Below are 17,321 nucleotides of genomic sequence, written 5' to 3' on the forward strand. Positions count from 1 at the left end.
AAAACTGATAATTTTATCCGATTCTCTTGGCCTGGCCCGTATTCTTTATCACATCCGGGTGAACAAATAATGCAGCCTAATTCTCTAGCAGTTCCTGTTAATTAAAATGTTAGTTTGAAGTACGAGAAGATAATTTTCCCACGAATTAATGCACAAAAGAAATGACGTACTAACGAGTATGGAAAAAGAAGAAATACAAAATTGGATGATGCTGTTTTTGAGTTATGACGATGGAAATTAAAGCAGATTGGAGCAAGGTTACTTACTATTCCTATTTACGGAAGTTTCTTTAGAAGAACAGAGCCAGTGTTAATCAAAGTACTTGCTTCCTTCTTCTAATTCCCGGCACAATTGTGTTGTGTGTAAGGGGCTGCTGAGGGGAGGAGAACACTTTCGTTTTGATGAAGGGTAATGCTGAAGGGTGGAAGGAAGAGACCAAGACTATCAAAATCTCTTTTTGGTTTTCCATCCTCGTCTTTCGAGTCCCTACCACACAACAGCTGGTGCCGGCCGGTACCAACACAGTCTGCGAGGCAAAGAAACCAACTTAATGTTACTGGAGACTACAGTAGAAGGCGCCAAGTGATGAACTCTGTCTGATATTCCGTTTGCCGCATAAAACAATGACTGCAGCAGAGCGTGTTTTATGCGCAAAACACGCAACTGCCTTATTCCGCAGCCAGCCATAATTTAAGTACGGCCACGTTCAGAATCTTCTACTTCTTCTTCCTCTTACCATCATCATAATCTATCATCTTTGACGGTATAGGCCCTCTGGTCTGTTCCCAATCAGAATTACTCTAAAACCATGATTTTACAGGCAGTTTGTAGGACTCCTTGCCCGTCGCAAGGTCAATACCTAAACAGTACAACTCCGTGGTCTGTAGTCCGCAAGCGAATTATACCGACCGAACGACCGCCGCTTGTCGGCGAAGTTAGTGCCAACTTTAGCGGATATAGGGCGTCGTGTGGTCAGCACAACGAATCCCCATGGCCGTTAATTTCGGTTTTCTAGACCGGAGCCGCAACTTTTCCATTCAAGTATCTCCTAAATTGCCAACATATTTATATATACGTGTATATTCTATAAAATAAAATCTATTAAGACAAATGTACCAGAATATGCACAACATTTCTGACGCTGCATATATCACTATTCTACACTTGTAAGCTTAGTTGTTATTAATTACAAAATTGTTATGCAATGCCCGTTGTCTTAAATTTAAAATTATGTGGCGTTTCAGAAGCCGGATCTGGCTCAGCAATTAGACGTAAAAAATGGATATGATCCCGTTCAGCTGGGTCCCTTAGACAGAGCTACACTCGATCACTGAGCTGTTACTTTCAAGGATACATCCTCTGTTTCAGCCACACCCAGCCCATCTTTTCCCCAAACAGATGACACACGCGATCCGCCTATTGACCAAGCCATTATAAAAACTGGCACCCATTCAGGCTACATTTCTTGTCTCCGTTAGTAAAATATGCTTTTAGAAGCGGATAATCTCATAGCTGGGATAACGTTTTGAGATTTCTAATCCTTTCATTCCTTCCTTTCAGAAGACGACAAAAGAAGTCCCATCCCCCTAGCGCTCCATTTGGCGTTTTATTTAAAACACGCTATGTAATCACCATAAATGACGCAAGGAACTCCATTACATGAGAATCGACTCAACCAATCCATGACAGCATCCTTCGCTCACTTCACAGACCTCATTAATTTGAGGTTATGTACTTCAACGGGCCGTGATCTTACGCTCTGCATAACACAGAAACTTTTATACCTGATACTGAAATTAGCCAGCTGAGACCTGTAATAATCAAAGTGCAACGATTACAAATAAATTCCGACCTCGGTCGCATTTTTCTGTAACAAAAGAAGGAATGTAAGCGGTAATATATATCGCGCAGTCTCTCCTGCATTTTTCTTCCCTGCCTTTTCGTACTCTGTGCTTTTCTTTCGCATTTCTTGTCTCCCTTTATTTCTTCCCATCCAAACTCAATCTTCGCGTGGCACATCAGTTTCCACGAATGAAGGTCTCTAAGAACGAGTCACAGAGGCATAACCATTAAATCAATAATGGCGTGAGTACGCACTCATGGTACATTTTAGGGGCTTTCTTAGATTAATCTTGTTAAATATATTGTGAAATGACGCCTGCAAGCCGGAATAGTCCATTGCTAGACAACGGCTCGCTACGAAATTGACACTCGTTTCTATGGAGATGCGGATCCATGAAGACCGACTTGGTATGGGACGCGTTTTCCATGTCAATGGAATCAACAAAGGTTTCCACGGATACGAACAAGAAACCAACATTTTCCATGGATACTGGAGAGTATATAAGCGGTCGTGCAGACAAGAACGGAGGAATCCCGTGTGGAGGCGGGTTCTAATACCTCCACCGTAGACCTGCGAGTCGTAGGAGGGGACGAAAAGGGAAGTCTCAAATCAGAGACAATAAAATATGGCCGCGAGTCCCACGGGACTGGAACCCGAGAATGACTGCGCTGGCAAGAACCAGCAGCAATTGTAAACGACAGACCCGTCCTCTCATCAGAGAGAGCGCCCCATATCAACAAATCCGCAACCCGACAGATAAACCAGGTGGGTCGTTAAGGAGGTGCCTCTGAAATTACGAAGGCAGCAAAACAGGCCTGACAACCTGGTCTCCAGGATAGCAACATATAATCCAATTGTTTTCTTAACTCGGGAAATTCTATTCTTTAGTTTCATAATACTGTGGGGTAAAGACCCGTTGCCGGGCAACAACAGCGAAACAAACAACGAGACAACAGACGTTGCTACGCAGCGGCCAGTGAGACAATGGACTGTCTGTAAATCGATGTTTTCTGCGCGGTCCGTTCCGATAGCTGCGCATAGAACAATGGATACGAGTGGTGTTTTCTACGCGGTCGGTGCCGACGGCTTATAACCGGGAAAAAGTTGAGGTCGAATTCCTCCACCGTGACCCTGCCAGTCGTAGGAGGCGACGAAAAGGGAAGTCTCAATTCTGAGACGTAAAATATGGTCGCGAGTCCCAAGGGATTCGGACCCGAGTAAGACTACGCTAGCAAGGAACAGCAGCGTACACAAAAGACAGACCCGTCCTCTCGTCAGAGAAGGTGCCCCACAGAAACAAGACCGTAACTGTCAAACGGTAATAATTAATATCTGGTCATGAGCCCCAAATGAGGCTCGACACCAAGACTTACTGACTGACTGACTGACCGTCAAGCGCAATGTGACTTTGACTTTGACTTGAGCTTAGCCAGTTGTGGGATATTCGCTAGCCGGTAAGGACGTAAGCAGAGAACATTGTTACGATCCGTTACCCGGAAACGGCTAGTGAATACAAACTGAAAAGATTTAATGAAGTTCAGTTGAGGGACGTGCAGTTGACTGGTGAGTTAGAGAAGCGAGCTGCTGCTGTTAGAAGCTGGTAGCTGAGGCAAGGGGATAGTTCGGGAAGCCAGAGTAAAGAGAACGTCCGTCGTTGAAGCCGTTACCAGACAACGACTGGTGAAGACACAACAATCTGAGAAGATTTGGTACGTACTTTAGTCAACTGTTGAGTGTGTGAATTATCGATAGCGGTAGAGTTACTTCTACTTACGATCTGTAAGAGTTCAATAAATCCAATTACCAAATAAACCCCCGTGTACAGTGACTCCATACACGTGACGTGTCAGAAGTGCTTGGATTGGAGACTCTAAAAATGTGACAATACTGAACACCGTTAATAAAATGAACAAAAGTTACGTGTCCCCGTGTCTAAGCCCCTTATTGTGCAAGGCGAATTGCCTTATTGTTAGATTAGTGGAAAATTAGCTATACATATAACTGTCCATAAGCCCGGGTGAAAAGTCTTAGGTAGCTGCTGGACAGAAGGGCGCGGTGGCGAGAGAAAACTCCTACCAACATTGAAAAACAAAACATGGCTGTCCATTCCGCAGTACGTCATTTCAGCAACAGACACAGCATAAAAAGTCTCTCATTTCTGCAGAGTTGCAAAGAGATGGTTCCGAACCAATTAAAAACTTCCAAACCTTTGGGTAATTTTGAAACCTATTTGTATATATATATATATGTAGCATCGAAATTCGAAATAAATAGTTTACATAGAGAAGTGAATACTGAATGGAGATAACGTTCTGTCTGTCAATAGAGATTTAGAGAGGTATGAGAGACAGAGAGGCGGGAAATGGAGATAAAAAGGGAGCTTATATTTGTGATTATACACTCTACATCAAAAGGCACCTTTTCAATCAAACATTCTCTTTTTGTTTTAAACAAAACTCTACTACTAACACTCGCTAATAAAAATTTAGTACAGTATGTTCAGGAATTGTCTTTCTATTGGCCAGAGTGCGAGAGGACAGGTTATCTCAGTCGATATTACTACGGGCTACGGGCTAAATGGTAAGAGTTCGATTCCCTGCATGGAAAATAGATTTTTCTATATTCCATAGCGTCCAGACCGACTCTGGAGTTCACCCAGCCTCCTATCCAATGGGAACTGGGGGCTCTTTCCCAAGGGGTAAAACAGCTGGTGCGTGAAGCTGACTGCTCTCCTCCGTCTGTGCCAAGGTCGAGAATGGTGGAGATATATCACCACGCCCCATATGTCTTCATGACATTAACTACACACAGCGACAAATTTACCTTTTTAGACTATTTTCCTTATTCTGAAAAATAAAAGTAGGCTAATGAAATCATTTTCCTGTCTGCATGTGAGTTTGTGAGTCTGTATGTGTTTACGCCTCTATTAATTTTGTATGCCAGAACCCATCATTATGAAACTTGGTATGTATATTATGGCACCTAACCCCACCTCAGCCGCGTAATTCATAAATACCATTCATCAGTAATACCAATATTACAGCCTCTCAAATTTCTGAAGGCAAAACCTCAATATTTCTTGAATGCCTGTACCAAACTTCATAAAACTTAGTATGTATATTATGTCGCATGAAGTCATCTGAATTACATATTCATAAATTTTTTTCGATCAGTAATACGAACATTACAGCTTTTCAAATTGTTTCGCTAATAACAGTAATGATAGTTAACTGTCGGAACCGATTGCCATGGAACTTGGCATATATCACGCCACCTTAACCCACTTCAACAGCGCACTTCATGAATCCCTTCCATTCGTAATACCAATGTTACAGCCTTTCAAATTGTTGAGGAAAACATTAACATTCCATCAGTACCTTTACAGTCTTCATTAAAATTTTGTATTGCCAGTGGGGTGGGACTAAGTCCCTTGTACTGCAGCCAGATGATAGGTGAGGGTGATTGTGGAACAATTGGTGGATTGAAGATTGGCAGGGGAAACCGGAGAAAACCTGCCCCAGCGCCACTTTGTCCACAACAAATCTCACTTGACCAGAACCGGGATCGAACCCGGACCGCCGCGGTGGAAAGCCAGCGACTAACCGCTTGAGCTATGGCGCGGCCCCTTCATGAAACTTGGTACATATATCATGCCACCCAAGCTCATCTCAACTCACAATTACTCAACCGTTGCATAGGGACGTTGCTTAGCGATGGCTCTGGTAGTGCTGCGTGCTTACGAAGCTGTTGCCTAGCAACAGGCATGTTTTCAGAGCCGTTCCTTAGCAACGGCTCTCTCTGCTGACTTCAGTTCTTGCTTTGAGCAAATATAGCACAAACGCCTGGCTATATCCGGCATGACATGAAAAAATAAGTTTATATTCCATGATAATTGCCAGAGCCAAGGCAGGAAGGACACAGCTTTGCGAACAACAGGTCTCCTGGAGAGGCAGTATATATAACTAAAACAACTATAGAATTTGTGCTCCTTCTCTTCCTGCTATCCTGTTTCTGTTATGTGTTATTCTATTTCTTGTTCGCTCTGGCGCTGTTAGTCTCCGACACGCCTCAACCAATATAGCAGCTTGGATATGAACTGGACGCCTGGGCAGTCGTCTTCTCTCTTGTCTACCGCATCCACATTAGCTCTGGGGCCTACCCAACTTCATACCCTGGATGTAAAGTGGCTAGAGTGCGACTCTGGACACTCAACTCCATCCAGTTCAGAACTTACGAATGTGTGGAGCTATACCTCCACTCTCCCCTGCGACTTCATGGCGTGGTACTTCGTATTTCAACAGAGGGAGAAATTTACCCGTTATTTTTGCTTTACCTTCTGTTCATTCCTCTATACGTCCGTTCATCTCCACTTTCTCCTTCAGTAGCCATTAGTATCAGCTACAATTACATGTTCAGGGTGTGGAGACTTCTGAGAAGACACGATCCGTTTAACAGCGAGATTTATAGGAAATCTGTGTGCCGTAAAAGTGAGGCTTGTCTGCATCTGATGTTTCGCAATCTATACGAAATTCACAGAAACGTTAACACAATTGTACAATATTGTACTAGGATTCTACACATGAAATTCAATGTTATTTCTGAAGTTGAAAAAGGATCCCTGAGGCGTTTGAGCAAAGTTTCTTCCGTAACTCCCGAAGTTCTCTTGAAAGTGTTCTGTATATACAATGTGGCTTCCCAGGAATACCGTAAGTCTGAAGGCTATATCCGACAAATACATTACATCACTTTCTTCATAGACAACTTCCCAGAAATCTTCGATCCACTTCCAACCTAATTACCACAGTTGCTTCTAGTGATTATCTCACTACAAGCACACGAAAAAGGTTTCTCTTGCTTTTCCCTCTCACTCGTTAATCACGTAAAGGACTGGATTCTAAAGGGTTCTGACGATGATGTATCACACTACAAATTACTGTCCATCGTCCAGTACACTAAAGAACGCTAAGGAACACAATTTTTCGGAACTGGCTCTGTTTTCGTTCTCAGGTGATGGGGCTGGGAGGTATCTGCTCTGTTGGTTCCGTTATATAGAGTAGGTGTCTGCCACCCCGATATTTGTGGACGGAAACACACGTCCAGTGACTGGGATTAGCTTTTTCTAACGGACCAAACAGAGTGTTCCCCACACACACAACTGAGGATGGAAACAGATCTAGTTTCCGAAACCTTGTGTTCTTCGGAATACAGGATGATGGACGAAGTCCAAAAACCAAGTAATCCCGAATATAAACATGTGTTTATTTTTAGATCATTTAACTATTCATATCTGGGCTTATTTATAGACATTGTCACGCATTTGGGGGTGTGCGTGATTTATAGACGGGCGTTGGATTGCATGATTGGATTTACTGACACCTTATATGCTCAGCTCGTGATTATAAGGTGATATAGCGCTGTCGCTAACCTACAAACTTTACAATTCGCCGTTACACACACGCACTAGCGTTCTGGCAGCGGATTTACAACAGTATTACTGTCACTGCAGCATATATGGAGTCTTCTTTTCGCAGCCTGATTCATTTACCGCTGTCTGTTCTCAACCATTCGACTGCCATCTCCAGAAATTCTCTTAATTCTAATTCAGCCAGCCTAGAACCCTCGTTAAATAGCTTCGAGTCGGCCCCGAAAGAAAACGTTTCCTAATTCCTCAGTAGTTATAGAGGCGTGTTTATCCAGCCGTTCTATAGACACGGTAGTTTACAGAGCCGTAGCAATGGACGTCTACTCTGGCTCCACTATTCCGGCTTTCAGGCGTCATGTCACAATATCATCGCCTGTTAGCATATATAAACGAAATCATACGAGGCGAAAGGGAACGCTGCATTCTATGGAAAGGATTCATGTGAATTCTGTACTTCATAGGCTCATATAGACCGAGGCACAGCCATCTTGTTAGGCGCTGTCATCTCACCGCGGCGCCACTGGCTTCAGGTGAGATTCGCGGTGGACACTTGATCAGTTTATCTCCGAGAATTCTTACGTTTACATTTTCTAATAATCACCCCACCACTCGTACATACTCACCCACCACCTCCAAATCAGATGTGAGATAGCCCTTACCAGAGAGCATATCAGCACATCCATGGACCTAAATTTGGAGCTAAATAAACTAAATGACATGTTCGATTCTGTCTACAAACACCTTTTCTGTCTGATTCCCTCATTGCGAAAATAGGGGTCGCATTAAATTCATGAATATATGATAATTATGGGAAAATACCTTCAAGCTGTAGTTTCGATCCAGCTTCACAAATAATACAAATAACAATAATTATTATTATTATTATTATTANTTAAGAGTGACTATCAGAAATATTATCTTCTAGGATGTGAATGCGCTTAAACTGCTATAAGTTTAGGGAGGTTACGGAGAATCGAAGCTAGGCAAGCGACAAACAACCCGCAGGCGCCAAGATTAACATTTAAAGTCTAAAGTACTTCAAAATAGTATTTAAAAATTCTTTCCTACCTCACAGGAAACGCTTTACATCTCCATTAAAAAGTCTAATCGGTTAATGCTGTTTAGAGGAACAATAGCTCCTTACTGTGAAAATCATACGAGACAAATACGTTTTGTGGGGGAAAAAAAAAAGAGTTTTTAATGGTGAAAATGGCTATACACACAGTAACCCCTGCGGTTTAAAGCGTCTATACCCTCCATGCCACACATGGGATATCTCGCTTAAGAACACTTTGCTATACAAGCCACGAACATACGAGTACATGGCTTTATCCGCTGAGATACGGCAGGATGCGTTTCTTTCACTCAAAATTCAGTGAAACGGGTGAATATCGCCATAATCTCAACAGCCGAGCTAAGAGGTGCTATCGGAAAGTTCCCGGACTTGGTCAAAAAATAAATTCTGACTTAACTTACTCAATTTTGACTACCACCTCCCCTTAAATTCCTTTGGAACGTATACATCGATACCATAATTTTTTTCTACGATTCAAAAGCACCGTGGAAGTAACTTTCCTTACTGCTGTCGAGTGCCGCTTGCGGTTCCCTTTGAATGTCACACACTGTTCAAAACGTCGCCCCTTCAATTTCATTTTATTTTGGGAAACAAATCGAAATCACAGGGGGCTAAGACCGGCGAGTTGGGAGGATGGGGAATGATAACCATGTTGTTGTTAGTCACAAACTCTGTGGCTTTCAGGGACGTGTGGGCAGGAGCGTTGTCATGATGGAGGAGCCAGTTGTGGTCGCGCCAAGGTACCAGTATTGTTCGTCGCGCATTTTCTTTTAAGCGTCTCAAAACGCCACAGTAAAAGTCAGATTTGACCTTAGCGTTACGAGGAGCAAACTCGCAGTGAACGATCCCCTTCACATCCAAATAAAGCAATGAGCATGCATGCTCTTTGTTGAACTCGGCCCTACCTCGCCTTTTTGCTCTTGGTGATTGTGGGCTCTTCCACTGAGACAACTGTTGCTTTGTTTCTGCATCATAACAGTCAACCCAATTTTCGTTAACCGTTATGATCCTGGGGATAAAATTTGGGTCCTCGTTGGATTTCTCTCGCAGCTCAAGCCATACGTTTACACGCTGCTGCTTTTAATAATTTGTCAAGAGTCGGGGAACAAACTTCACGGCAATGCGGCGCGTGTTCAAATTTTTTTGTTAAGATCTCCTAGCCGACTCCATAACTGATCCCAACGGTGTCTGCGAGTTCAGGGATTGTTCGGCGATGGTCTTCGTGGATGAGTTCTAGAATTTTTTCAACATCTTCTGTCGTTTTGCTGGTGCTTGGTCGCCCTGAACGTTCGTCATTTTCAACTGACACTCGACCGGCCTTGAAACGTGAATGTCATTCAAAAACCGCTGTCCGGCTTAAAGAATGGGCTCCAAAAGCCTCACGAAGCATTTCAGGGGTTTTGGTAGTGGATTTATAGAGCTTCACGCAAAATTTGATGCAGACACATTATTCGATGTTGCCATCCATCGCAGACAAAACGAAACGCACAGTCGAAAAAGCACTCGTGTAAAAATGATGCATGTTCACAGCAAGGTGTCATATGGCAAACATGCAATAGACTTGTGGAAGTGTGACCTTGACCTCCCACTTCTTCTTTCTCCCAGGCAGTTAAACAATAACGGTCAGGGAACTTTTCAGAAGTAGGTATGTTACGTCATCATGGAAATATAGCTACCAATATAATACGATTCTCTACATAAAATAGTCACGAAATAAGATTAATGCATTCGCTAAGAAAGGGCTGTTATTTTTTAATACAGGGCTTGTGTCGCGGAATTCCTGTTTCAACCTTACAGAACAAAAGACAGTATCATACCCTGACTAATATTTATGTTACTAAATCTGCGGTCTGTCTCTCAGAATCCGCCCTCATCGTTTGTACTCTTAGCGAACAAGTTAACATCACCCTCAGGGTTCTATGCTTTTTGTATGTCAACGCCAGTTTAACACCAACATTCCCATCTTCTGATTCAAGGAATTATTGTATTATTACTGATTATTTTTATTATTCCTACTGCCACTAATAATAACAATAATTCTAACAACCTTGAACGTATAGAGAGAAACATGAAGAAAGGTAACTTCTGAGACGTGACGTCATGTTGTCTGGAATAAGTTCCATGATATTGCGCCTAAAAGTCGGTAAACTGATATGGTGTTACACCCCAGAATATATTCTTCTTCATATTCACCGCCTTGATAACTTCAAATCTCAAACAAACAGAAAATTTGCAGCCCTTTGCCGAAATAGGCTTCTTCGTTTTATACAACACCACTATGCCCACGTGACACAGCACTTCAACCTTCGCATTTTATATACAACGCAGCACCACCTAAAGGTTTCTTAATATCAATTTTAACATTGGCTTTAGATTTTTCCTTTCTGTTCTTGAAACAGAGTTCGTGTCACAGAGTGGATAATTTTCAGTCCTGTGTGACATAGAAGTTTACAACACTTCAGTCTTTTTCACCTTACATGTTTCGATTCAAAGGAATCATCCTCAGAGGCGCACCACTACGATCAGGAAACACTTTCACGTAAGATGTTTTAACCATATGCACTTAAATCAAATTAAATTAGAACAAGAGGAGAGCACGTGGTTGGACTGGCACGTGTATATGTGCAGATGATTGGTGAGCGATGAGTTAGTCAGTGGAAAGTAGGCAGTTGAATTGGTGAGTTTGTCTGGATGATTTCGCGAGTGTGTGAAGAGTGGGTATGAAGTGTGTGAGGATGACTGGTGAGTGGATAAGTTAGTGAGTGAGCAGAGAAGGAGTAAATGTAACACACTTACTGGAAAGGTAGGTGAATTTATTCGATATAGATGTTTAACGCACCGTGTATCGGCCATCTTACCAGGAACAAAATTTCACTATTTTAAAACGTCTAAATTTATATATTTCCAAAGGAGTGCCAAGTTCCAGTTTCACGTCAAAATACGGACTACAGAAACGGATCCAATACATCTGGAGAACAGGGAACAAGAACGTCAGTATAATCCAATCATAAAAGAAAATTAAAACAAGACGAAAATTACGCAGAGCATAACGATTCTAGAGCGTACGTTCTTTTCTTTAATTATCTCGAAAGAAACAAAATTTCGTTCTTAATAAAGTAACGGCTGTAGCAAAATGATAAAATTATGCAGAGCGCCCCAAAAGTCAGTTAACCTAAAATATTCTCTCGTATTAACGGGAATGTTCAGATTTCAAACTGTCAGTCAGTTGGCAGAATGGCATCATCACAGCATTGTGAGTTGTGGATGGAGGATCTCACATCGAACATCTGTAAAGTCTGTAAATAATAAAAATATTTCTAACGTATATTTTAGTAACCAATTAACTGAATTTGAGTAGCTCCGTATTTTAAGTAAATATGTATTCTCATATGGGAACCGGGATACCGTAGTCAGTATAGCGACTGGCTACGGACTGGACGATCAAGAGGTCGGAATTCGAGTCCAGGTAGGGTCAGGAACTTTCTGATCTCCTCGTCGTCCAGACAGGTTCTGGGGCCCAACCAGCCTCGTATCCAATGGGTAACTGAGGCTCTTTCTCCGGGGGTTAATTGGCCGGGGCGTGAAGCTGACCACTCACCTCGAACTAGTGCTGAGGTAAAGAAAACGTGGATCTATACATGAAGGCGTATGGGGGAGTGGATGTATACATCCACATTTTCTTGAATTCGGCAGCCAAAATGGCGTACACATAAATGAAACCCTTGTCATATAGCGGTTATATCCACTTTACAGCAATCAGGGGAAAATAACGTAGCAAATACAAAACTGAAAAATATATAATTAATTTAAATACCACTGGCACCATTATCACACAGGGACTTAAACGCTTAGTAATTAGACTTTATCTGTACGCCTAAGCATGTACTGACGTACCTGAAAGTCCAAGGTTAAACACTGCTTCAAATGATATGCCATGAACGTAACATGACAACTGTAAACTATATCACAACATAATTACGTTGTAATTATGCAACTAGATAACAAAGTGACGAATTCCTAAGAGACCTGAAAATCAAAACCGCTTATGTGACAGCTCACCACTGGACACTATCCTAAACCAGCTCAATCTGCTTCATATACTAAACACATATTTACCTGAGCTTTATTTCAACAGTATCTGTCCACCTTCTTCACCCTACTAGGAATCCCTTCGACAAGGTTTCAATATTGACATAATTTATGCACCTGTTATTCTCCATTAGGATCTATATTTAGAGAGCATTGTCTGGAATAAGTTCACAGTTCAGTCCAGTTCATATAAAACCTGTTCCGATTTAAGTCCATCTTCATATTATTTTGTCACATGTCTCACCTTCCAGGCGGCAGTTATCCTACAAAAATGCAACACGTGTTCACTGTATCCGTCACTGGAACACATTCATTAAACACGATCCATTTACACAATGACAATCAACTTCATTGAGATTCTTTTTAGTATTATTCCCCTCATACTTGACTTTCTAACAAACCATTTTCTAAACCATTATACTACAAAATTTGAAAGAAATTTCATGTCCCCCAATGTAACTAAATAACAGGCACACAGTAACCTCCTGCATTATAAATTCTGCATTAAATTCCCACCGGCCATCTTGGGTTACGAACCACTGAATTATCATCCTGCACATATTTATAGTTAAGCAGCAATAAACTTCAATGCATGTCTGTATGCCATATCTATACAAGAATGAAGTAAGCATGATTTAAAAACACTGGTAACAGAAACAAGCTAAAAGTATGATCCACTCAAAATACGTTGGCTAACCACAACTAAACTGTGTAAACAGTAACTTAGACACTAATTATTGTAAGGTATTCTAATCCTAATGGATTCTAATATAATACACACTGGTTTATCAGTCTAAGAATGCATATTATTAATTTGTGTACAACTATATAGGTTGAAATTCAGCATTAGCACAAAAAACGGAAATTGCAGCAGAACTAGACTGAGCTATAGTGTTAGTAATCTATGTAAAGTCAAGACATTCAGTTAGTCTAACTTGTAAATAAATACACTAGAGGCATGGGTAGATTTACCCTTACCATGGAAACGAATGAGCGCCCGGCTTATGCATGGAAGAAGCAAAGTCACCAGGAGTAGGCATGTTCCAACATTATTAGGTCAAGTGTCTAACAGGAAACATAAATATACAAGGGGTCGCAAAACCTCCTCCTTTCAGTAACTTGAAAATTGTAAGTCAAAATTTATTTCCGAGGGAATGGTATTTGACACAAATTCGACAGCGATATGGGGCACGCGGTGGGGTAATGGGTTGAGGCACTATGCTACAAGCCGGAAGGTGGCGAGTTTGAGTTCCGATGAGGTGGAACTTTTCAATTGGCCTAATCCTTTCAGCCGCACTATGGTCCTGGGGTCGACTCAGTCTCTAATAGAAATGAGTACCAGAAATCTTCCTGGGTGTAAAGGGCGGCCGGAGAGTAAGGCTGACAGCCTTGCCGCCATCTCTGAGCCGATTAGCTAGACAATGTGGGACCCTAGACGTCTCACAACCCTATGGGCTTCCGCGGCCTATTACAGGATAGCTTTACATTTACCTTTATCGACAGCGATAGAAGTGCATCATGTGGCAAAAACAGCGTGTATTGTTAGATCTAAGGCTCTTGCGTGGCGTCAGCGTTTCGGAGCAGTCTGTACCCTCGTTCTTCGGTATACCTCTGAAACTTCGGTACATATTTATCAAAGTCTGTCGTCAAAGTATCCTGATGATGGGGGCGCCTGGTACCTCCGACATGTTGGCACCTATCTACCAAACTACACTTTGCCACATTCCAGAAGACCGTAACTCTCGAACTGTGTTTGTCATATAAAATATATTTTTAAGAGAACTGTTTCACTATAAAGGAAAATAACTGCTTTCATATCTAGACTGTATACAACATAAAGCTATCCTTGTTACAGGCCGTGAAGGCCCATAGGATTGTGAGACGTCGAGCCTCCCACATTTTCTAGAAAATCGGCTCACAGATAGCGGTAAGGTTGTCAGCCTCACGCGCCGACCGGCAGCCCTTTACCCTCAAGGAAGATTCCTGGTACTCATTTCTGTCACAGGCCGAGTCAACCCCAGGGCCATAATGCGACTAAAAGAATTAGGTAAATTGAAAAATCCAGTGACCTCATCGGGAATTGAACCTGCGACCTTCCGGTTTGTAGCATAGTGCCTAAACCAACTACGCTACCGCGAGCCCCCTCTGGACTGCATATCGAAACAAAATATGTTTTCGTCTACAGATACTTTAAAATAACCTCTGAAATGAAATCATACATACGCAATTATGATTTCTTCTGAGTGCTTTGGAAACTATGTACTATTAATCGTATGCAATTAATTTAAATAAATATGAATGTTAGGGAATTTAAATAGTTCCGTTTAGTGTGACTATACGGAACCATTTTAACTTTTTAGTGTGACGGACCAAAATGAAACAAATCAAACTTAGGGAATTTCCTTACATTACATGCCAGAACATAAAAGAACACGCCGTGGCCTGTAGTCTGCAAGCGAACTATCAAAATCCAGCCTTAAATGCGGCCTGCTTCCGCTCTTCCAGGAGGCTGGAAGACAATAAGGTCATACTGCACACATTCTACATCGACACTGTAGCTTCGTCGTGCAGATAAGACTTACGAGAATTTAATAAATCTGCTTTATCACAATTATCGACTCGTCGTACAGTGGTTAACATATATTTTCAATGAATTGCCAAGTACTACAAAACAGACTTTTTGGAGAGGCAGAAACCTCTTTGGACAGTCAGTGATTAATCTGAAAACAGGGCAGCGAAAGCTCTGAATGCGGTAACAGTGTTCACATCACCGCAATTCAGATTCAGTCAGTAGGAACTGCAAACGCTTTCAGTTCCTAGTATGAACTCAATATAAAGCATCGATCTAGAAGTTACAGACATAAATTCCTCTCAATAACATTGGAACATTGTTTGTATATAGCTTAGTTTCTTTGGGTACCTAGATTAGCCAATAAGCGAATGATATGCTTAGGGGGGGAAAACATATTCCAAAACAGCCTACACAATCCATGGTTTTTAGTAGCCTAGAGCTTGTGAGAATGTGATAGTATTCTATCAATGTCATTTCAAGACTGTTGTGTATTAAAAATTAGGATTTAAAACGCAAAATACTAATAATAAAGCACAACAAATAAGTATGAGAGACTAATAAAAATAAGAAAAATCATTTCCTCGTTTTTGAAAAGTCTTAGAACCTTGCAATCTTCTCATGAGGTTTTCCAGGAATAATTAACATTGTTCAATGGAAGAAAAATCAAGATGTTCATTTTTCCACGGTTGAAGGGTGGGGGGTGGGGGGGAATGCAGTGTAACTGCTTCATAAATGAAGCAAAATCCATTCGCAGACTGGCAGGAATCTAGTATACAGTGACTTACCTCTTGCATGGATATTGCCGTCTTCCACCTTCGAAACCGTACATTTACAAATGTCTTTAACAAAACAAATGCTACCCTTTCAAAATAATTCACGGAAATATAATACTTCCAGCCAGGTTGTGAGGTATTAAAACTGAAGCTGCTTGCAAATTAATAATGCATGTTTTCTTGGACTCATTTTGAGATTTATTTTACAGGACTATGGAATTAAGAAATGTCTACGGTACCTTTTTACCGTCTAGCTCGTGGGACCCTTGCGCTAATACCTTATCTACGCTAGCCGGGTCGGCGAAGGTGATAAATCCGAAGCCCCTATAAGATAACATAAAATATAAAATATTACTAACAAGAAAAAATTTCTACCTTAGCAAACACACTAATACAAAAATGTGTTAATAATAAAAATAACAAATTCTATGAATAAACATACGTTCATGACTAAGATAACAAAGCACAGAAAGATAGAAAAGATATATGTGCAGTGCTTTATGCTAAAGGAAAACAGGCAACTTCTTAACACACAGACATCTACGGCAGGTACAGGAAGGCCGATTTTCATTATGTAAGAAACTTCAATACGATACAACACAAAATTATCAAACGTTCTTTCGTGTCACAGATAAGGATCTGTTGCTACGATCAATATAATCAGAGTTATTGTGCTTTAAGAGTAGATCAGAATTTTATAAACACCCTGTATAAAACAATCCTGTTAGTGATTACATGGTCTATTCTTGTGAGAGACTGATTTCAACACATTTCGGAGAGACTGCAGTTTTTTAACTACAAGGCCTTATGCCCTGACTGTTTCGTATGAAGGCAGAACTCTTAGGGCGAGGGCACACCAAGAAAACTGGCAACCGCAACGCAACCGCAATTTCCGAGAATTGTTATCAGCCTGAGTTGAACACATGTTATTGAATGGAGCAGTGCAAATTGAGGAAACTTTGTTGCCGTTTCTTCAATTTGCGCTTCTCCATTCAATAACATGTGTTCAACTCAGGCTGAAAACAATTCTCGGAAATCGCGGTTGCGTTGCGGTTGCCAGTTTCCTCGGTGTGCCCTCGGCCTTAGAGTATTGAGAATATGAAGACAGGCTGATATCGGCCAGTTAGACATTAAGGCAGAAGTCCCTGAAACGTGAACAATTCAGGACATCACAATCACGTACGTCTTAGAAAATCATGACCTCGCATTAATGTACAGAGCACAATGAACGATATTTGAATTTCAGGATCTAATCAAAGTGGGACATTCGAAATATCCATTAAATTAAACGTGTTGTATAGAAAATTTTGGAATATCGCATTACAATGTTCTCCCAGAATGAAAGACGACCCAGCAACTACTGCACAGTACATTATTACACCAATAATATCAATGCAATGCTCAATACGGAGAAACAAAACCATTCACAGGCAGGAGTCAAGAAACCCACTCGTCTGATCGCTTATGACATCACGACTCATAACTTGTAAGGCACTTCAATTTATTTGTTAACATTACCCTCAGCTCCGTTTTCTTTTTCTTTGGCA

General features: G+C 41.4%; 1 protein-coding gene across 5 annotated transcripts in view; it reads right to left on the bottom strand.

The window, feature by feature from the left end:
* LOC111861415 (RNA-binding protein Musashi homolog Rbp6) overlaps window positions 1-17,321 on the bottom strand; it is a gene marked incomplete at its 5' end in the record, with an annotated part of 815,587 nt that overhangs the window by 662,108 nt on the left and 136,158 nt on the right. For all 5 annotated transcript variants that reach the window (XM_033750309.1, XM_033750308.1, XM_033750310.1 and 2 more), the window contains 1 exon segment: window positions 16,014-16,098. In XM_033750309.1, coding sequence (XP_033606200.1) covers window positions 16,014-16,098 — 85 coding nt within the window.

The sequence above is a fragment of the Cryptotermes secundus genome, unplaced genomic scaffold (genome assembly GCF_002891405.2).
Source record: "Cryptotermes secundus unplaced genomic scaffold, Csec_1.0 scaffold605, whole genome shotgun sequence".
Lineage (NCBI taxonomy): Eukaryota > Metazoa > Arthropoda > Insecta > Blattodea > Kalotermitidae > Cryptotermes > Cryptotermes secundus.